Source organism: Ovis canadensis, chromosome 6 (assembly GCF_042477335.2).
Source record: "Ovis canadensis isolate MfBH-ARS-UI-01 breed Bighorn chromosome 6, ARS-UI_OviCan_v2, whole genome shotgun sequence".
In the NCBI taxonomy this organism is placed as follows: domain Eukaryota; kingdom Metazoa; phylum Chordata; class Mammalia; order Artiodactyla; family Bovidae; genus Ovis; species Ovis canadensis.
This window is the reverse complement of record NC_091250.1, coordinates 122,305,229-122,328,042: the sequence shown is the minus strand read 5'-3', so window position 1 is coordinate 122,328,042 and position 22,814 is coordinate 122,305,229. Positions and strand designations below refer to the sequence as shown.

Sequence of the window (22,814 nt, the reverse complement as noted above, 5' to 3'; positions counted from 1 at the left end):
ACTATCAGGAAGATTTAGTAGAATAATGTCTCCAAATTGCTCAGGACAGTACCTGGCATATCAGTAACACTAACCAGTGCTTGGGGCTTCCCAAGTGATGCTAGTGCGAAAGAACCTGCCTGCCAGTGCTGAAGATGCAAGAGACGTGGGTTTGATCCCTGGATAGGGAAGGTCCCCTGGAGTAAAAATTGGTACCTCACGCCAGTATTCTTGCCTGGAGAATTCCCTGGGCAGGGGAGCCTGGTGGGCTACAGTCCATGGGCCCTCAAAGAGCTGGACATGACTGAGCATGATGCATGATAAGGACTTACCTTGGCATCACCTTTGGAGTGTATGGCAAGTCAAAATCAGAGTTATGTATCTCTGAAAATATAAACTTCTATACCTTTGAGTATATTTTAAATAATGATGGAATTCAACATCATTTTATATAAAACATCAATTTCTATAAAACTAGAGTATCGAGTGGTGAGCACCAAGCGAACAGCAGGCACTTTACAAGGACTTGCTGTCAGTCTAAATGAACTCAGATTAAGGTAGAACAAAATCAAAATATACTAAGCAACTACTATGTTCCCCAAACTTTCCCCATGCATTTATTGAACAAATGAAAATCATTCCATTCATTTCTTGGAATATCTCTAAAAGATAAACATTACTATTCCTCAATCATAGACAGGGAAACTGGTTGAGAAATAAACTGTGACTTGTCCAAGATCACATAACTAAATATTTAGTACAGCAAGAAAAAGACCAGACTCCTCTTTCTCTACATCATACCTGAAGGGTTCAGTCCATATGCCTTGCCCGGGGAAGAGGGGATGTCTCAGGAAGCCATCAGCAACATCATGTCACAAGATAAATCAATGTTCCTGAGCTGTGTGCTTAGTCACTCAGTCATGTCCGACTCTTTGTGACCTCATGGACTGAAGCCAGCCAGGCTCCTCTATCCCTGGGGATTCTTCAGGCAAGAATACTGGAGTGGCAATGCCCTCCTCCAGGGGATCTTGCCAACCCGGGATCGAATCCACATCTCCCGCATTACAGGCAGATTCTTTTCCATCTGAGCTGCCAGGGAAGCCCAAGAATACTGGAGTGAGTAGCCTATCCCTTCTCCAGTGGATCTTCCTGACTCAGGAATTGAACTGGGGTCTCCTGCCTTGCAGGCAGATTCTTTACCAGCTGAGCTACTGATGCCAAATCAGCGTTTCATGTACATATAAACCCACATGCTTCCATGTTACTCAGCAATGTTTCCAGATGTTCTGGTAATTTCAAAGTGCCACATGAGGACCTCATGAGTCTTTAAGGACACCCTTCGGGTTGGAGACCTCAGCCTCCTATAGCTTCATTTACTGCACTGAACTCAAGAAAAGGAAGTCCCAGCCCTACACAGGTCACACCACCCAAGCTCTGCGGCTGCATTTCACAGGAAACCAAACCTAAACGGACCTAGGAAGAGAGTTCTGCTGAAGGACACTGCTGAACATTGAGAATATTTGAACCCCCTGCCTCCTGGATTACTGGCTCCTGGAGTTCTCCGTAATGCCCTCACGGACCCCTCATGCAAGGGACATCTCAGCACAAGGCTGTTTGCACTCCCAACACTGCTCAGGTAAACCTTGTAGGCCAGCCTCATCTCACTGTCATAGAGGACCATTAAGAGAGAGCTGACTGTGAGAATGGCATTGAAACATGTATACTATCATGTAAAAAACAAATGGCCAGTCTATGTTTGATGCAGGATACAGGATGCTTGGGGCTGGTGCACGGGGATGATCCAGAGAGATGATATGGGGTGGGAGGTAGGAGGGGGGTTCATGTTTGGGAACTCATGTACACCCGTGGTGGATTCATGTCAATGTATGGCAAAACCAATACAGTATTGTAAAGTAAAATAAAGTAAAAATAAAAATGAAAAAAAAGAGAGAGAGAGAGCTGACAGCAAGAATAAAAGGTGTTTTCTAACATGAATGCTGGGCCGTCTATAAAGCATAGAAAGGGAGAAAAGAAACCAGCTCCCTTGATCGGTTTTTAAAGATCCCTTTCTTTGCTGGAAGAGAGAATTGAGATACTGACCCACAAAAATTTAAAGATGAAACGTTTTCAATCTTCTCCTGACTGTTGGTGACTCAGATTTAAGGTCAGGCTGGTCACCAGCTTTCTTGACTGATGTTCATGACAACAGCCACCTGGAAAGGCAACCTCCATTCAAAGTAGGCCATTGAAAGTAGAAGTTAACTCCTGGAGCCTCTGTGGGTGAATATTTCTGAAATGTTCTAAATTGAAGTGGGTTGTTTTTTTTTTTTTTTTTTTCTGTGTTGGGCTCAAGGAGTGTGGACTATGCAATCATGCTCATTGTCTTCCCTCTCCAGGGGCAAGGAGCTCAAGAGGGAGAGTGAAGTTGGAGCGAAAAGCCCACCCTCTGTGGGTGCCAGGAGGCATCTCTTCTAGATGTTTCTTCTTCTTAGAGATAAACAAATGATAGAGTTAGAATAAGACAGAAAAGAGAATGTGTCATCAAAGTGTCTATACTTTAAAGGATACTGATGTAGCTGGACTCCATCAGTACTGATTTCACTAGGATGTACCCATTTACTTACCTAATTATCTCTCTTTATTGTGGTGTGTGTGCATGCTAAATTGTTTCAGTCATGTTCGACTCTTTGCAACTCTATGGACCATAGCCCACCAGGCTCTTCTGTCCATGGGATTCTCCAGGTAAGAATACTGGACTGGGTTTCCATGCCCTCCTCCAGGGGGTCTTTCCCACCCAGGGATCAAACCATCATCTCTTACATCTCTCCTGCGTTGGCAGGTGGATCCTTTAACGCCAGCTGGGAAGCCCCTCTATTGCAGCATGACCTCTCAATGCTGTTCCCTTGGATCTTCAAGAACCACGCAGACCACAGGGAACAGTTATGTCAAAAATCAGAAAGTCAGTTGTAGGCTAGGAACAGTTATCTCAAAAATCAAAAAGTCAGTTGTAAGTTAGGCAAAGGTCAGCAGAGAAAGAATAAAGTTTCAGAAATTATCCAAGAAACTTAAGATAAAATATGCCCTAGAAAAGCAAGAAGGTTAACTGGGGTTTATTTATCTCTTACCAACCAGTCTATGGCAATCCACTCCAGTATTCTTACCTGGAGAATCCCTTGGACAGAGAAGCCTGGTGGGCTACAGTCCATGGGGTCATAAAGAATCGGACATGACTTAGCAACTAAGTGAACCAGTCTATATGCATTAACTCACTTAATCCTTACACCCAAGCTTGAGAGTTAGATATTGTTTTGCCTGGTCTACAGATGAAGAACTTGAGTGGCCAAGTTAATATCCAAAGTTGTCCCATCACTAATATCAGTAACAGAATAGAAAACTACCCTGATTTGCACCTGATTCTGGCTGATATAAAAGGTGGCTACTGTTCCTTTGCAGCATCATAGAGCTCACACTGAGTCCATTCCTAGAGTGGTTTTTTAAGCCCTCTTTTTAATTAATTAATTAGTTATTATTATTTTTGTCTCTACTGGGCCTTTGTTGCTGTGCACAGGCTTTCTCTAGTTGCAGCAAGTGGCCACTCTTCATTGCAGTGTGCAGGCTTCTCATTACAGGGGCTTCTCTTGCTGGGGAGCACAACCTCAGTAGGACTCCACGCTCAATAGTTGTGGCATACAGGCTCAGATGCCCCATGGCATGTGGAATCTTCCCAGACCAAGGACCAAGCTCATGTCCTTGGCATTGACAGGTAGGTTCTTAACCACCTGGGACATCCTTACCCCAGCCCTCTTAATGGTGACATTGCTTTTCTTTTCTCCAAGGAGCTCTTTCAGATGATTTTATGAACAACTCCATTCTAAAACCAAAGATTGTGGTTTTCTGTACCACCTGGCCAACCCTGGCTTAATGCCCAGGAACCTGTCTCTAGCTCACTTTGCCATAAGTCAGGTGCTCTCTTGAAAAGACTGTAGGATTTTACTTCTGAGTAAGTTGATCAGGATCCAAATTCCACAGCTTGACCAGATATGCTACTTTATTCCCTCCAGTCCTACATCTTTATAATGGAGCAAGAGTATATCACTAGTACTGACAACTTTTTTTAGCCTCTATAATATGATATGCATATTAAATAACATACAGCATATATCAATATCGGGTTGGCCAAGAAGTTCATTTGAGTGTTTCCATAAGATGTAACTGAAAAATCCAAACATTTTGGCAAACAATACTTAGTATGTGTTCAATAAATGTTGTTGTTGTTTTCTCTTTCTCATTGGAAAAGACTCGGATGTTGAAAATTGAGGGCAGGAGGAGGAGACACCAGAGAATAAGATGATTGGATGGGATCATTGACTCAATGCACTAGTTTGAGCAAACTCTGGGAGATAGTGAAAGGGAAGCCTGGCATGTTGTAGTTCATGGGGTTGCAAAGAGGCAGACATGACTGAGCAACTAAGTAATGACGATTAAGTATGTGCTCAATAAATGGTTTTTTTTTTCTCCCTTACTCTCTTCCTTACCCCACATCAGCTCTGGCCTTATGCTTAAAACATGCTCACAATCAGCATGAAATTTATTAATATAGAAAATTTTATGAATATTTTATTTTAATAATCTCATTAGAGAATAGTAATATACCACAGTTGCATAGCCTCATAGAATCAGCAGAGTCCTTGGGCACTTTTTCTTTTTTAAATTTAATGATCTTAACAACTTAACAAAGTAGGCAGGGCAATGTTAGATGTTGAAACTGAGGCTCAAAAAGTTGATGAGGATGGACAGTATGGTGATATGGAAAAGAGGCTTTGAGATCAGCCAAAGTGAATATGAATGCGGTGTGTGATTTAAATATGTATTTGGGGGTAAATGACTCAATCTCTCTGAGTTTTGGTTAGCTGTTGTTTGTATTATGTAGTTTGAAACAGTGTGGGTTAGTACACACTAGAGGTTGCTATGAGGATGAAAGTGAAGGCATATATTGTGTCTGACACAGAGGAGACATTCAGGAAACAGATAAATGGCAACTGTTTAGTGTTGCTGCCACATCACAACAGGTAGCTGAGCTAGTACTGGAAATAACATTTTACAAATGCCATCACACAAAGCAGTCAGGCTCACCCTCGTAGGCAATCGCCAAGGTCCACCAAGACTTGAGTTCTAGACGGTTGCTCCAGGCTGTGCCTACGCTTCCTAGCATGAGAAAAATGTTCAAAGGAGTTAAATTATTGAATAGAGATAAATAGTTAAATCTAAGTCAGATTTAAGATTTTTAACAGATTGAACAAAACTTTCAGCAATTTGGCGAAGTAACTTACCAATAAGGCTGAGAAACATCAGATTATACAGGTTAGATAGGAGTGGCTTGATAAAGAAAAATGATCATGAAGACCAGAATTACGGGAAACAGTAATCATAGAAATTTTGCTATTTTTGTTACTTTTGCAGACAGAATACTTTGGGAATCATCACCATGTTTATTCAAAACTAAGGTTAATCAGTTTAATTTTAACCATGTTCTCCAAATACCAGTGACCAGAAAAATTGCCATTTGAATGCCTGCTGTGTTCTGGGCAATGAATACTCACTGTTTTCCACTGTTTTAGTAGATAAATTAGTTCTCACTCTGTACAAGAGGATACCAAGGTTCAGAGAGACTCCATACATTGTCCATTTCACAGCAGAAAGAGGAGCCACGTCTGTTGAAATCCCAAGCTCCTGCTCTTTGCACTGCACGCCATCAGGGCCCTGCTGAATGTGTTCAGGGTCATGATCATGGCATCACTTTCCTTCCAACTAACCAGTAGCATTTTAGGACTCCCAGATATACCATTAGCAATAGTAAAATATGTGTGTGAGTTTGGATTTTTGTACTTCATTGGTGATGCTCACTGAAACATTGCTTTCCAAACATCTAAGCCTGAGAATTAAGATGAGCCAAAAGGTCTGGACATAACATGGCAATTCAGTAGCCATGTGTTTGAGGGCACAGCCCTTATTGTGATGTCTTCTCTGTTGATTCTAGCAAGAGGTAAAGATGAAGGGTGGCCAGTAGTCAAGCCCAACATCTGCCTTTACAGGGCACCCAAGGCCCCATGTTTCATCATCAAATCAGCAGATTCAGAAGACTAATTTTATACAAGGCACTCTGAGTTAACAGGGCTTGAGGGCATTGTCTCACTCTGGTGTTCTGGCCCATACATCCATCTTCTGTGACTTTGTTCAAGTGTGAAGGGTGTATTCAAGTTGTAAGTTCCCTCCCAGCAAGTAAATCTACACGAGATATCAAATAACTGTCAGGAGCTAGCTTGATGAGCGCAGAGTCCGAGCTGTGTCATTACAGTAGCTGGATTTGCCCAGCTACTGATGATCTAATGACTTGATAGGCACCTAGGAGTCAGTCTGTGCCCTACCCCCCACCCCATGGCTACTTATGAATATTCATAGAGCTGGGCAAGTCTAGGGATCTGCTGGCCAGCTCCATCTCTCTCTGGTACCCTCCCAGAGTCCCTCCACACTCTGCTCATCCCAGACTCCTATTTCTGTTCCCAAGTTCTCCCTACTAAACCACCCCATCCATCTGTTGAGAAATAGATAGCCTGGGTTTTAGTTCAAACCTTTCCTTCCTAGCAGGATGATGTTAGACAAGCTATTTAACTTCTCAGAAACTTAGGCTATTATTTACAAATTGGAATTGGCAATACCTAACTTCTGAATGTGTGGTGAGAAATGAGATGTAAAATTTACATACTATAGTGTCTAACAAGTATGAAGTGAAATATAAATGAGAGTGGCTACATTATCATTTTTAGCACTGTTATCATGAGTTATTTTATATTTGGACAAACTGTCATTAGAATCTTTGGGAGTTTGGGTCTCTAAGAATGTTGACCTAAAGAAGTCTTATTATAAGCTGATTTCTACAGAAAGGTAATCTCGTCATTTTTGCATTTATTTTAATCGGCCATTTATCAAAGCCTTAGGAGTATCTTCCAACTCCCCAAATGTACTTATCCCCTGAAAACACAAAGGTTTAATGAAAAAATGATGCCAATTCCTTTAGAATACTTTCCTTGTCAATTTTATATCCTCAGTATTCTTCATGGTACATAGAAATTGCTCAGTAGTTACTTGTTGAACTAGATTTGCCTAACAGTTAATAGTTTACAAAATACTTTCACTTCCATGATCATGAGGTCTTATATCCCCATTTTTTTCAGAAGAGAGATATAGAAGCTCAAGTTGTACAATTCATTGTGCTATCTGGCAGACCTGGACTTAGAGACCTGACTTGCCCCTGGCTAGGGAAGTAATCCTGAATAGAAAAGGGGATAAAGAAAACCTTAATTACATGGAGGAAGTTCAGTTCAGGAGTTAAGTTCTAAATGCATTTGAAGTCACAAATTAAGTGATGGTCTCATCTGAATCCATATTGTGAATGTGTCTGCTGGACAGATTTGGCTCAAGAGGACTCATGCTGAACACAATGACAGAATGGTTCAATACTGAAAAATCTGGGTCACTCAGATTGTTGCCTTACAATGGAGTCTAAATTACACAGGATGCCCTGAATAGGGTTCTGGCATTCAGTAAATAGTATCATCATCAACATTATCATTATTATTAGATTATATTACTCTCGAAAGTGAAAGTGAAAGTCCCTCAGTCCTGTCCAACTCTTTGCAACCCCATGGACGGTAGCCCGCCAGGCTCCTCTGTCCAGGGAATTCTCCAGGCTAGAATACTGCAGTGGGTTGCCATTTCCTTCTCCAGGGGATCTTCCCAACCAGGGAGTGAAGCCAGGTCCCCCACATTGCAGGCGGATTCTTTACTGCCTGAGCCATCAGGGAATACTGGCTTTTTAGGCCTCTTCATGTATTTTTAGGTTTCCTTCAAACTTCTTTGAAGTCATTATGGTGAAACAGGTCCTCAGAGATGACTAGCATATAGCAGGTGTCTAACAAATGAGTGCTTGCAGAATAACAATGCTTTCACCATTGGACACGAAACATCTGTGGGAGGTCCACTGTCCTGTATGTTCTGATTGACAGATAAATAGATAGGCCCATCCCTAAATCTCAGTTTATTTTCTTACATCTTTCTTTTTCCCAAAATTTGCCTTTGGTTCTGCCCTAATGCATTAATCAATCAGTGGAGAATTCATCACAGCTGGGATTAATCTGGGCCTGCAGTTGTTGTTTAGTCACTAAGTCATGTCAGACTCCTTTGCAACCTCAAAGACTGTATCCCACCAGGCTCCTCTGCCCGTGGGATTTTCCATGCCAGAATACTGGAGTGCGTTGCCACTTCCTTCTACAGGGGTATCTTCCCAACCCAGGGATCGAATTTGTGCCTCCTGCATTGCAGGGGGATTGTTTTTCACTGAGCCACCCGGGAACCCAGGCCTGGCAGTGCCTGCCCCTGGTCAGTGTGTTTCCAGCATCATCTCTGAGTGCCAAATGAGAAAAGGAGCGGGGTCAACAAGTAAACTTAGAAAAAATAAGAAAACACCAAACTAGGCTCCTGAAAATCTGCATTTTATTTTGCTCTAGTTCCATTTTATCTGAACAGTGAAATAATATTAAGGAGAAAAGGGCAGAAAGGGGAAGGGTGGAGGGAAAGGAGGAGGAAGTTGAGGAAAAAGGAGGACAAATGGGAGAGGGGAATACGTGAAAGCAAAATGAGTGAATGAGGAGAAGAGAGGATAAGAGGCCATTTATTACAAAGTAAGGGAAAGCGGGGCAGGGGAAAATCTTACTAATTTTGCTACTGGAAAAAGAAGGAACTCTTTCCGCAGAAGAGAAAAAGAGATGGCTTTGAAAACCAAAAGCACTAACAGGAATAAATTCCAAAGCAATAGACTGCACCCAGTTCATTAAGGGTGTTTTCAAAATCACTTAAAATAAAAAATGGGTACACATGAACATGGCCTTAAGATATTGAAGGGAATTATTTGTTATCAAGACAGTTGCAAAATCTTTGTAAAAATATGTCCATACTTAATAGAAAAACTAGGAAAGCAATCTCCCATACTCTTTTTAAAAAAAATCTATAATAGCAATCCACTTGACTTCAAATGCCTCCATTCATCGAAAATCCAATAAAATTAAAAGTTAAATTAAATTTAGCTGATTGTCCTGACCAGGACATAGAATTAGAAATCCAATCAGCATATATCTTTCTCTAACTATGTGTACCTTTAAAATGTAACTTTCTCATTTGTGATATGAAAATAGAGGAAAATTACATACGGTTGGGACCAAATAAATGAATATCTGCATCTGAGACATCTTGATTTCAATATGTTTGCTCAAAATTTGTGCACCATGCACACACACACACACACACACACACACACTTCCTGCCCCTCTTCACAAAATATACAAATGTCCACATGTCACACCCTCCTTCAACTCCAAATAACAGCCATCACTTTATGTATATTGGGTGTGATTGTATAAGGAATTAGATGAAGGTTGCCTTTATTTTATATTCATTTCTTTTCTTGCTTTAATGAGAAAAAGCATCCACTTTTAATTTAGACCTGTTCCTCCAGCCTTGACCCAGTTTTGGTTGCAGTTACACACCTTACCTTTATGACTGATTCTAACATCCTCTTCAGCAATTCTTAGCTTGCTTCTGGTCATTTCCTATATCTATTTAAGTACCTTATCATTATTACAACTATGTTTCTTAAACTTTGCAATAAACAGAGGCTAGTATTTTTATAAGCTTCATCTTTGAGGAATAACTGAGAAATACTTGAGAGCAAAAAAAAAAAATGTCCTTACTGCAAAAGCATTGTTTTCCCTTCATGAAATATTAATTTCAGATCAGGTTGAAATGCAGCAGAAGTATTTATGATAAAAATGTCTCAGTTTGGTAGCATGGGTGAACTCCCAGTGGAGAACAAGAGTTCTGGATAACAAGGAAATGTGATTTGTTACTTTACATGTTTCCAATTATTTAAACTGCTTATGATACCATAAGGGTATTAATTATTTTGGGATTAAGATTCTCCTCCAAATTCCATCTATTTATAAAGCAATTCTTTCCTTCCTAACACATCCACTGAGACCCTAGGTGGGTTACAAGCTCAGAAGTAGCTTTTCTGGTTTTAATGCCCAAATTTAATGTACATTCTTTTGGAGGTCTTAAGCATGCTCCTAGTCTATAGAATCTTGTTTCTTTAATTTCAGTTTTTTTCTGAAATATTGATGTGCTTTAACCATCAAATCCATTACCTTTACAAAATACTTTTCAACCTACAAAGTGAGCAAATCTTTGGGATCATCTCCAAAATGGTGGGATTAATGGCCCAAATGGATGACTAGGGTAGGAACCCCTTTACTCTCAGAATCCCAGTCAAGCCATGTACCTCTCTTGACATGGCCCTCTTTATACCTTGAGGGAGGTGAAAGAGACTTATAGGGAGGGCAGGATATGATGGAACAGCTATTTCTCAAACAGGTTCATTTTGGACTACCAGGGCACCCCAGAAGCTTAGGGGTCTGTAAACCCCAGGGGAACTGTATTACTGAAATGAAAGCATAGATGCACATGGCAAAATAAATTAATGGCGAGCAAATTCCAGCCCTTTCTCTTAGGCTTTGGAGCCTGGTGTACATTCAGGCAATTCTAGCACTCGGCGTGGCATTTATGATTAGCCCTGTATTGGCCTCTACCTCTTAATGCAGTTGGAGAAATAAACAGGCATCATGAAAAAGGAAAAAGGTATCTTCTTCCTGTGGATTCCCAGAGGGCCTAGGGTCTCTTCCTGCTCAGACTGTTTCTGACCACGGGACCTAGGAAGCCGGGTACAGTCTCTTGGTACAGGCAGGATGCAGGCAGCATCCCCATGGCAGAACCAACTCTGGACATGTTAGCACCATTTGTAATAAGCGCCCTGCTGTGACTGACAGATGGCACTGGAGCTTCACTTCCCTTTCAGCAAGAGCCACGCTTTGGCTTTATTTCTGTGGCTAACTGGGAAGAGAAACTGAAATCAATGCCCCAGTTCCTATAGAAAATGAATGCACAAAATGCGATGAAATTTCCTCATTTCTGGGGTGCTGCAGCCTCTCAAGGTGCCTGAATGAAGGCAAGTATCTAATGATGCTATTTTATCTCAGAATCTCAGATCACCTCTAGATCCTGGAGATTCCTGGAGAAAGATCTGCAGACCTGGGGGTGGCAGTGGGGGATGTGGGGAAAGGTTCCTCAGCCTAGAGACCCTTCCCCACTCCCGTTATCATGTCCCAAGTAGGGGTCAGGGTTATTTCTAAGGAAAATTTTAGGGGCCTTGGGAAGAATTTCCTGACTCACAGGGAACTGGTGGATCCCCTCTGGGCATGCCTCCACTGTATCCCACTAGCTCCTTATGTTCCTCTATTATTTATAAATATACATCTTTAATCTCACTCCCTTACAGTTATTTATGGCACTATGGAGAACAGTATGGCGGTCTCCTAAAAAGTAAAAATAAAACAACCGTATAACCCAGAAGCGATTTCACTACTGACCGTGTACCCTGACAAAACCATCATTCAAAATGACACGTGTGTGCACGTGTTCACGGCAGCACTAGTCGCAATAGCCAGGACACGGAAACAGCCTAAATGTCCATCCGCAGAGGAATGAAAAGGAAGATGCAGCATTTATATGCAATGGAATATTACTCGGCCGTTAAAAAGGAACAAAACTGGGTCATTTGTGGAGACATGGATGGACCTCGAGACTGTCAGACAGAGTGAAGTCAGAGAGAGAAAAACAAATAATGTATATTAATGCACGTATGTGGAACCTAGAAAGGTAGTACAGATAAACCTATTTGCAAGGAAGGAATAGAGACACAGGCATAGAAAACAGATGTGGACATGGTGGGAGGAAGGAGGGATGAGCTGGGAGACTGGGGTTGACCTATGCGCACCACAGTGTGCCAACAGGTACCCAGTGGGAACCTGCTGTTACAGCCCAGGAAGCTCAGCTCAGTGCTCTGTGACAACAGAGAGGTGAGGGGGAAGGGAGGACGTGGATGTATACATACAGCTGATTCACCTCATTGTTCAGCAGAAACTGGCACGATGTTGTAAAGCAACTATCCCTCAATAAAGCAATAATAAAAAATGAAATGAAGTACTATGGAAAAAGCAGACAAATGCTATGAGGGCAGAGCCTTGCTCTGTAGTGTCTAATCCCTAGTATCTGGACCATGTTCAGCACTTAGCAGACCTCAGTAAATGTTTGCTGAATACATGAGTAAATTCTGAGGAGGGCATGGCAACCCACTCCAGTATTCTTGCGTGGAGAATCCCCATGGATAGAGGAGCCTGGCGGGCTGCAGTCCATGGGCTCTCAAGAGTCAGACACGACCGAGTGACTAAGCATACCATGGTCGTATGGACTTGGATTTTACTTCCTCTTTGCCTACAGACAAGACCTGACTTAGAAGTTGCTGCCTGGCGGCCTTTACCACTCTGACCTGTGTCATAAATGTTGAGATAGAAGTAGATTTCCTTTCAACATTTCACTGGAAATTAATTCAGAAATAACTCTAAACATATGGAGGATTCTTGCTGAGCGGTGAGTTACTGAGTTTCCATTTAGGATGAGCTTAGGACTGCTGGGGGTGGGGGGTGGGGTGAGGGCTTCCCTTGTGGCTCAGGGGTAAAGAATCTGCCTACAGTGAAGGAGATACAGGTTTGATCCCTGGGTCAGGGAAGGTCCCTTGGAGAAGGGCATGGCAACTCACTCTAGTATTCTTGCTTGAAGGATCCCATGGACAGAGGAGCCTGGCAGGCAGTCCATGGGGTCACAAAGAGTTAGACACGACTGCAGTGACTGAGCGTGCATGCAGGACCTAGGAGAATCAAGTGTGGTGACTGTACTTTCTGTAAGAGTGAGAAGTGTTAGCTAGTGGTGGGTGCTGAGAAGATGGGAATGAGTGGACTGAGGATCCTACATCCACTTCCTCTGCCTCACTGCCCGGTAACATGCCTGGGGTATTTAAAAAATACCAATATCTGGACTCCAGCCTGGTAAAACTGACTCAGACTTTTGGAGGCATCAATATATTGCCTTGGCCAAAAAGTTTGTTCAGGTCTCCATAACATGTTACAGAAAAATCCAAATGAACTTTTTGGCCAACCCAAGAAAGAATCCATACCTCCCTCATCTGGTGGTCATGATTTGCAGGTAAGCACTTCTTATTTCTGGAGACTAAAACCCAAAAGTGACATAGGGCATTTAATTATAAAAGTTCAAGTTAATGTGAATCACCATTTCTCCATGTCTTAGCTACCTTCTGTTCTCGTGTCTTCCTGACAATAGTCTTACTGACAGCTATTATGTTACCCCCATTTTACAGATAGGCAAACTGAGGCTCAGAGCAGGTAGACAAGGTGTCCCAACACCTAACTGAAACATTTGAAGGCCAATGGTTTGCAAAACTATCTTATAGAGCAGGCTACCTACCACCTATGAATGTTTGGTTTGGTTTTGTATAAAATAAGGATGATAATACAGATCATATGGGGTTACTGTGACAGCAACTGGGGACACACAGTAGATGCTCAGTGGTCGTTCCATCTTTTTAAAAACTGTATATGTTGGGAAGGGATGGGCATGGTCTTTAATAGGTCACATTTGTAGAACTGACGGACATGAAACTCTGTCTGATTCACCACATCCCATTCTCACCACATCCTTTACAAAAATGACTCAGGTCAGGTAAGACCTCAGAGCTCTCAGACGGGGCTTAGACATTCTGAGTAGAGCGCAGCCCTGTACACCTCACGGAGTGCCATCCACTCTGTCTTGTGGACAGCACCACTTGGCTGGCTCGTCCTCTGATATGGGTCAGTAAGACCCCAGTTTTGCTTTTGAAATGCCAGAGAAGTTGGGCTCCCTTCAAAACATTTTAAAATTCTTTTTGTACAATGGATTGCTCACATTTCTTAAAAGCTGCTAGTAAAAATCTCTCTTTTAAACTTTTATTAAGATTTTAAAATACAAACCTAATAAGCACTGATGTTACAGACTGCATAATTTTCAAAGGTTTAGGTACAAAGCAAAAGCTAAGAATTCCTTCCGCAGCCGCTCCTCTGTCCACCGCTGATGCCCTAAGTGTTAGCACTTTGTCAGAAGTCTTTCTGCAATTTTGCTCTGCAAGGAGCTCTATTAAAGAAGACAATAAAACGCGAGAAACATAACAACATACTTCCAACTTTTTAAAACCATTCTTTGTCACCAAGTATGGAAGGATTGCAGTTTTTTAATGGATTTTCTAAAGGAATCTTTGAGCTGGAAGAGATCTATTGGGCCCAACCTTTTCATTATTCAGATGAAAAAACAATGAGGTCCAAAACATTCCAATGCTTTGTTCAAGGCTACACCGGGGATGGCTGGAAAAGAGCTTTCCTGACCACCTCCCCAAGGCCTCTGATCCTAGGATATAAGCTTTAGAGGAAAATACCCTGTATCTGTGATTCCTTCACACTATACATAAGCTCAAGCCAAAAGCTAGGCACAGGGGTAGGTAACCCTCCACAAAGATAGCCTTATTTTGACTCATTTCAGCATAGCTTTGAACTCCTGGTTAATACACTCAAAGGAATGAAGGAATTATAAGCAAGACATTCAAAATCATAAATGCTCCCAAAGTGGAAAAGGGGTTACAAATTTGATGTGCATTACTGTAATCAAGTCACTGAATTCCTCTAAATAGTAATATCCAAAAATCAATGTCTAGAACCATGCTCTGTGCTTAGTAACTCAGTCATGTCTTACTCTTTGTTACCCCATGGACTGTATCCCACCAGGATCCTCTGTCCATGGGGATTCTCCAGCAAGAATACTGGACTGTGTTGCTATGCCCTCCTCCAGGGCATCTTAGCAACCCAGGGATTGAACTCAGGTCTCCCACATTTCAGGTAGATTCTTTACTATCTGAGCCACCAGGGAAGCCCAAGAATACTGGAGTGGGTAGCTTATCCCTTCTCCAGGGATCTTCCTAACCCAGGAATCAAACCAGGGTCTCCTGAATTGCAGGCATATTCTTTACCAGCTGCGCTACCAAGGAAGCCTGTCCATAACCATACATGTCCAAATATAATATGACCGATGTTAAAACAACTTGCAAGCTTTACTTTGTTATGCAAGGGAATGCACGTCCATATTTCCATAATGTTTATAGTTTGTAGGATATTTTCAGAGGCATCAGCTTATTTCACACTTAATACTGGAAAGGGATGACATGGACATCCCCATTTATAAAGGAGGAGAGGCCAAGTGCTCCTACAAGGTCATGCACTGGTTAATGACAGCACTGGAAGTCAGTTTTCAGTCCAGGACTCTTCCAGTAACTGACGTCCACTGTTTGTGTTACATTGATGAAGTCCTCTTCCTCACTGGACAAAACTACTTACAAAGAGGCCATGAACTAGACACTCCACACTCATCCAGAGAGAATGGCCAGAGTACCTAATGGCCAACCCCCCCTTTCCCTGTGTCCTTTGTTGACCTAGAAGCACAGGGTGAGGGTTGCTGTGGGGTAGGACATAGGGTATCTGGGGAGCTGGAGTTTAGTCCCAGTTTTTTAGTAACTTTCTTGAAGTCAGTGGTCCAAGATCACACAGCTCAAGTCCAAATCCCATCCTTTGTTGTGCATGGTCCTTGACAATCAAAACCCAGTAGACCTTCCCAGGTTCTCTTCCACATGCTACCAATATCCAAGCTGCTGGCCTCTGTGATCCCATCAAGCTGTGCAAAGTCTCTGTGTCACACTATATATTCTTATACCTTCACACCCTTGCACATGGCACCCCATTTACCCAGAACAACTTCCGTAAATCAAGAAGATGATGACTTAATCTGCAAGATCCAGATCAAGTATGGTCTCCTTTATGAAGATCCCCTGGGCTGTCCAAGACAGAGTCAGAATTCATTCTGTTTTATCTGCACCTGTTTTTACAAAGCACTTTGCTAACAACAATCATAGGGGGAGTTAGAATAGAATCTACCTTATATTGAGTTTTAGGCATGCCTGGAGCAAAGGCACAATATTTGAATAAAGTTAGTTTTCAGTAAATGGCTATTGGATAGATGAATGAATGGATGGGTGGATGGACAGATGGACATATGGGAGGCAGAATGATCTAGGAGTACCTAAAGCTCAGTGGGCAATATGGTTGAATTGCTAGAAGATGGAATGCTTGAGTCCTGTAGATGTGGGCTCTTATTGCAGATGGGTGACCTTGGGCGCATAATTTAATCTCCAAGGATCTCATTCTCTTTAAAAGTGAAATCCACCCTCTACCCCACTGCACTAGCTGGGAGCTCTAGGAGGCTGATGGATAGAAGTCATATCAATGGCTCCTCACACTTGGCTTCCTGTTGAGTTTGGTCAGTGGAAGAGATTCAGGGCAGGAGACCCATGAGATGTAGATCTTTGTTCCACCCACCACAGCTCAGTCCCTGCGAGTGCCTCACCCGAAAGTCACAGTTCTTTTCCCATCAGCCCTGCTTCTGGATCCCCGTGGCCACTGGCTCCCTCGACCCCTCCTGGCACATGCCCAGTCACAGCCCCTCAGGTCCTTCACGGTCCTTTGGGATCCCCTACAATCTGCCCAGACCTTTTAAACCATCTCTTTATTAAACTGTTCTCAAATTACCCAATTTGAGGGTGCCATCTGTTTCTTGCTGGAACCCCAACTGATCCCATGGGTAATATCCTTTATACCTCCCAGAGTCTCTGTGCAGCTAAATGGGGATCATGGATGTAAAGTCGTTGTTGAATACTCTCAGGGTCTCTGCTGCTGATTTATATGGTAAGTGGGACTAATGATCTCTCCAACGCAAGCAAATACAAGCCACAAATAAACTGTGGTGCCCTACATGAAGCGGTGTATAAATGTAACTCCCAATAAATATTTCATGGCGAAGTCACACTCTGAAAGGAAAAGCATCCTTTCTGCACGCACATGGGCTCCCCAGAGCAGAGCTCGGGCTAATGCGCCCTGGGCGCCCAGGGGAAGCACGCAATGGCAAGTCAGGCAAAACCAGGCTTGCTCGGGATAGGATAGCCCAGCTCCCCGGGGGGCAGATTGGATGAATACTGACAGAAAGAGGACAGCATGTCAGGGAAGACGTCCTCTCCCCCATGCCCTCCTGAAATAAACCAATTATCAACCTGGATTGATTCTCTCTCTGTCGTTTCCTCTAAGCTGCCACCTGTATCCCGTTTTAACAGGAAGCGACAGGAGCCTGTTCACCAGAATTAAAACATGATGGGGAAGGCCCAGTAATGAGCTTGCTTTTGTTTCCGCAGGCTGAGTTGAAGATCCCTCTCATTTGCCGGGTGCCGAGAAAGATGAACAGACCGTAAGTACCGCGAGCGCGCATCTCGCGTTTCCTCCGCGGGGACGTGAGTAGGGTGCTGGGGAGAGCTACCGGAAGGATGCAGTGTGCCCACGTGGAAAGGCCGGGCTTGAGGATGTGTGGCTGCTCAGCGATTTCTGCAGGAGGTTCCTTGTTCTTCCCCAGTGCAGTTGGGGATGTGGGGTTAGGCAGAGACTAGATACCCAGCAAAGGAATGCCAGGAGGGCATCCAGAAATACCACCCATCCACCTCCCACCAGGGTGTGAAATGAGAATTAACAGAACCGCAGTATGCACACTTATTCCCACAGCGGAGAGCCTGGAATTCAACTGTCTGTCTGTGGAACACCCAGAGCGGATGCTGCGGCTAGTTTAGGATACTGTCTCAATGTGTATCTGCATCAGCAAAAAGTCATCCCATTTTGGAGGTAGTAAAAAAGATAGCAGGCCTCCAAAGTGTAAGAAATATTTATGATGAAAAACAAAAGTCCTTTAAATTGGGGGTATTGGGTGCCCTGATTTTAAAATCAACCTGCTTGTTTATTTACGGGCTTTATTTTGCCTTTGGAGAGGCAGCACTGTTTTTCTCCTCTGTGTGAAAAGAGCAGTCGTGTGAGAAAAAAACAAGGATTACAGGGTCAGGGAGACCTAGTATCAACCCGTTGCTTTGCCCTGTTGTTTTATAGCCATACAATATTCAGAAAGGTTTACCTGTTAATAACTCCCTGGATATATTAACCCTTCCCCTGGGAAGAAGGATCTGGCCTGGAGAGGAAGACTGCCCAGGGGTAGCCCATGGTAACCAGATGATGCCTGGTATCACAGGTGGGCACTGGACACGTGGTTGACACCAGGGTGACACAGAAGCACAGCCCAACAAGAGACTTAGACCCCTCTTGGGCAGCAAAGTAGGGTTACTTTGACAGTCTCAGCAATATTTGCTGTGGACATCTATCTGGCTTGGAGGTCGTGAGTCCCTCCCCTTTAGTCCTTGCTTCTGTTTCTCTCTGCAATTCTGCTCTGTGCCAATAATCTCCTTCCTAAATAGGACTGGTGTCTGCCTTTCATGACTTGAGATGGCTTTGTTTTTAGCCAGATCTTGGTCCCTCAGCAGTTGCTCTCATCAACCTTCCCAAAGGGTAGTTTTTTTGAGTTCAGCTGTAGAGTCATATTGGATGTGAAGCTGCCCATACACAGGCCAGAAAAATCAAATCATCATAACATCATAATCATGAGTTTTCTCCTCTAAGGATGCTGAATCTGAATCTGTACTTTCACAAGATCCCCAGTTGATTTATATAACCTTGTTAAAGTCTGAGCAGCATCTGACTGTAGAGGCATCGTTCACAGAGCTGTCTCTATCGCAGTACCCTGCAGAAGTATCTCGAATATTTGTCAACTCGGGGAAGGCGGTTACATATCAAAGGTTACATGAGTGTGAAATGGAAATTTTCTTCTCTCCCTCCACACACACACACACACACACACACACAAACATACGCACTGTACATACACACAAGATTTTGTTCTGCTGCACCTTAGAGGGAGCACGCCTTCCTCTGAAAATCATTAACCCAGTTAGTTCAAGGCAGTAGATTTTAAATCTGACTGACCATTAGAATCATCAAGGAAGCTCCAAACAAAATTTCAGCAACTTTCCCCAGACCAAAGAAATCAGAATACCTGAACAGTGGGCCGTTCTATTAATGCATAACTGAATCTAACCTGCAGCTAAGCTTGCAAAATTCTGGTCTAAGATATCTTACAATTCCATAATCTAGAATTCTGATTTTCTAATGTGAAATTCTAAATGGCCTTTGTAACTACAGCTATTTACTCTGAGCCACTGGGCATTTTTACAAAGAATGAATAAACATAAATGAAAGGATGTTATAGAAATAGATTATATATTTATGCACATCCACACACATATGGATACATGCACAGTGCAAATATATGCACACGCTTTCCCCTTCAAATATATCAGCTGGGTCAAAAGCATTTACTGTACTTGATTTTTATTGCTTGTTTCACTTAATATAATCTCTTCAAGCATCATCCATCTAGTGTCAATTTCTTTCCCTTTTTTTTTTAATTCCTTCAGTGAGTGTATTTATTTTTTTTTGGCTCATTTGTTTTTGATAAGTACAGAACAAAATATAATTATTGGAGGACAAGTGCTCTACAATATTGTGCTGGCCTCTGCCACACAGCAACACGAATCAGCCACAGGTATACATATGTCCCATCCCTCCTGAACTGTTCTCCCATCTTCCCCACCATCCCACCCCCCAGGTTGTCACAGGACACTGGGCTGAGCTCCTTGTAGAAGGTAGAAGGGCCATTGCCAGTGACTGGGGCAGGGCAAATAAGTAGCTGTTTAAAGTATATAGAGTTTGCTTTGGCAAAATGTTGTGAAGTTTGGTTGCACAATAGCATGAATATATTTAACACGACTGGACAGTATACAAATGGTTGAGATAGTAAATTTAAGCTTTATATTGCTTTTCTGCTATTTAACACGAGGCTCCTTTGGGATGGACATGTACAGTCTGCTGTATTTAAAATGGGCAATCTACTGTATGGCACAGGGAACTCCCCTCGGTGTTGTGTGGCAGCCTGGATGGGTAGTTTGTGGGAGAGTGGTTACATGTATGTCTATGGCTGAGTCACTTCACTGTTCACCTGAAACTATCACAACATTGTTAATCAGCTGTACTCCAATATAAAATTAAAAGTTTAAAGAAAAAAAAAAAAAAACATTTACTGAATAGTATATCCTATGCCGGGCACTGAGCCAGGCCCCTCCCTTATGAAGATGAATAAGGTCTAGCCCCTGCCCTCAAGAGCATTAGTCATACATTAAGCAAAGCATTTTAGTGTTAGGTAAAAGTGGTGGGAACGCTCCACAAATGCTACAGAGTCCAGCTGTCCTGATTCAAAATTGCTTCTGAAATTAGCAAGCTATTCTACATTTACTGTCTCTGCAACTGGACTCCTTAGTAATTAATCAAGCTACATAAAGCCTCATTCCTTGGAACAAACCGGTGGAGTTAGGGCAGACTGATCACATTGGCCCACTGCTCATGACACCCTTGGGGCTGGATACGGGAGTCCCCGATTTGGTTTCCAGTATCTCTCCATCATTCTGGACAGAACAGATAAGAATTGTGGTGCTGCGGTTCTGGATATTCTGGAAGAGACCATTAGAGTGATCACTTCTAGGCCTTTCCAGTAAGAAAATGCCCTCCCTGGCCCAGCTCCTTTGGGAACTCAAACACTCAGATCAGGGACTAATGAGGGAATAATCAGCCCCAATGTGCCCCCTTTGAAATGTGCTGAGAGGGTGTAACAGTAAGCTCACTTTGTTTACCCTTAAAATGATTCTTAGTTCCGTGGAAATTTCAGAAAATATACAAATATACCAAGAAGAAAACAAAAATCACCAATTATCCTAGGACCCAGAAATAACCGTGTTTTGTTACCAATCCTTCTCATTGTTCTATGTCTTGTGAAATATTTGGAAATTTCAGGAAGTCTATTTTTAAAACTTGTATTGTTTTCAGTTATTCGTTCAATAATACTATTTTATGTTATAATCATTGTCCCACGTTAGTAAGTTCTCTTCAAAAGCAAAGTGTTTTAAGGCTTGTGTTGAAATAAGATCGACAATCCCATAGCCATAATTCCAAAGTCAAGAGGCTTCCAAATACTGAAAATTTTTGGTAACTAGAGTGAGAACAAAATCTGATCCTCGATGAAGTGAAGTTATGGACATTCTTCATTTATCCCACTTAGTGTGAAAACCCACACACTTCGTGTTTAATGACTACCTGTTGCTCCAGAACTTATTGTAAATATTACATAGTATTCAATACAGGCACAATATTACTTTTCTAAATTCCAAAATATCTGGAATCGCTAGCCCTAAGGAATTTAGAAAGCAAATGGTGGATCTGTATTTTATCTGGTGGTTTGTTTTATCTTGACCTTGGCTTTGGACATATCACTGGTTACCTATAAAGTTTTATGAGGCAGTTTTATTGCTGAGATCTAACTTAATACTTTATACTCTAGGAGTAATAGACTGTTTCACTATGGTCCCCAGCATGCGACATTGGGTGTCTTATCACAGGTAATACAATTATTCTGTGATAGTCTAGTATTACATAAGAACACAGGCTCAATCAAATCAGCTAACGAAACTTACTACATTTTTTTTCTTGCTTTGGGGAACTTGTCTCTCATGTCTATTTTGGAATGAGTTTCGATGGCTAAAAAAAGTTTGTCTCTAAAAGAGAGAGTCTTAATGGTATGGAACTCAAGTTTCCACATATGGTTGTAACCCCATTAGTAATAGCTCTAAGAGATAGAATTAAGACTCTCCTTTTTTTTTTCAGCATGCACACATAATCTTTATTAGAACCTATGAAGAGTGAAAGTGTTAGTCACTCAGTTGTGTCCAGCTCTTTGTGATCCCACGGACTATGGCATGTCAGGCTCCTCTGTCCATGGGATTCTCCAGGCAAGAATACCGGAGTGGGTAGCCTTTCTCTTCTCCAGGGAATCTTCCCGGCCCGGAGATCAAACTCAGGTCTCCTGCATTGCAGGCAGATTTTTACCACCTGAGCCACCAAGCAAGCCCCCTTTAGGAACTGTATACTGTGTTTAAAACCAACCACCAAGCCTATTTCAGCTTTTAGTTAATTCAAAATCACTTTACCTCCAAAACTTTTCTACCTATTTCTGTTCTGTACCATTGTTGTTGTTCAGTCACTAAGTCATGTCCAACTCTGCAGCCCCATGGACTGCAGCATGCCAGGCTTCCCTGTCCTTCACTGTCTCCCGGAGTTTGCCCAAACTCAAGCCCATTGAGTCAGTGATGCCATCCAACCATCTCATCCTCTGCCGTTCCCTTCTCCTCCTGCCTTCAATCTTTCCCGGCATCAGGGCCTTTTTCAATGAGTGGCCTCTATGCATCAGGTGGCCAAAGTATTGGAGCTTCATTTCCAGCATCAGTCCTTCCAATGAGTATTCAGGGTTGCTGTTCTGGAAATACATTTTTAGATGAGTGGACCCTATACACAAATAGAACAGGAATGGCTGGTTAGATTGTTCCCACTTGAAAGCTTCTTCCTTTCTGTAAAGTGTTCAGTGGTTTCTAGTATATTCACAGAATTGTACAACCATCATCCTCAATCAATTTTAGTGTTTTCATATTCTTTATACATTATAGATACAAGTCCTTTATCAGATGCCTGAACATTTTCATCAACTCCAAAAGAAACCCAATTAGAGACTCTTCTTGAATAGTCTTAGGATAAAAGGCTCACTACCTTCTGATACAGTGAGTTTAAAAATTGTAAGAAAGGGTATCTTTGTACTGACATCAGCAAAGCCAGCTTCAGGTCAATGCCAATCATTAATCATTAAGCAAAATAATGATA

At 42.3% G+C, this 22,814-nt stretch overlaps 1 protein-coding gene across 7 annotated transcripts in view; it reads left to right on the top strand.

The window, feature by feature from the left end:
• Positions 1–1,342: 1,342 nt before the first annotated feature.
• The window catches only part of CLNK (cytokine dependent hematopoietic cell linker), a 223,646-nt gene continuing 202,174 nt past the window's right edge, over positions 1,343–22,814 (top strand). For 4 of the 7 annotated variants that reach the window (XM_069593264.1, XM_069593260.1, XM_069593261.1 and 1 more), the window contains exons 1-2: positions 1,343–1,615; positions 17,318–17,370. In XM_069593264.1, the coding sequence (XP_069449365.1) occupies positions 1,565–1,615; positions 17,318–17,370 (104 nt within the window). In that variant the 5' untranslated portion in view covers positions 1,343–1,564. The remainder of the gene's footprint in view (positions 1,616–17,317; positions 17,371–22,814) is intronic. The other 3 variants (XM_069593262.1, XM_069593263.1, XM_069593259.1) reach the window with 2 other exon arrangements.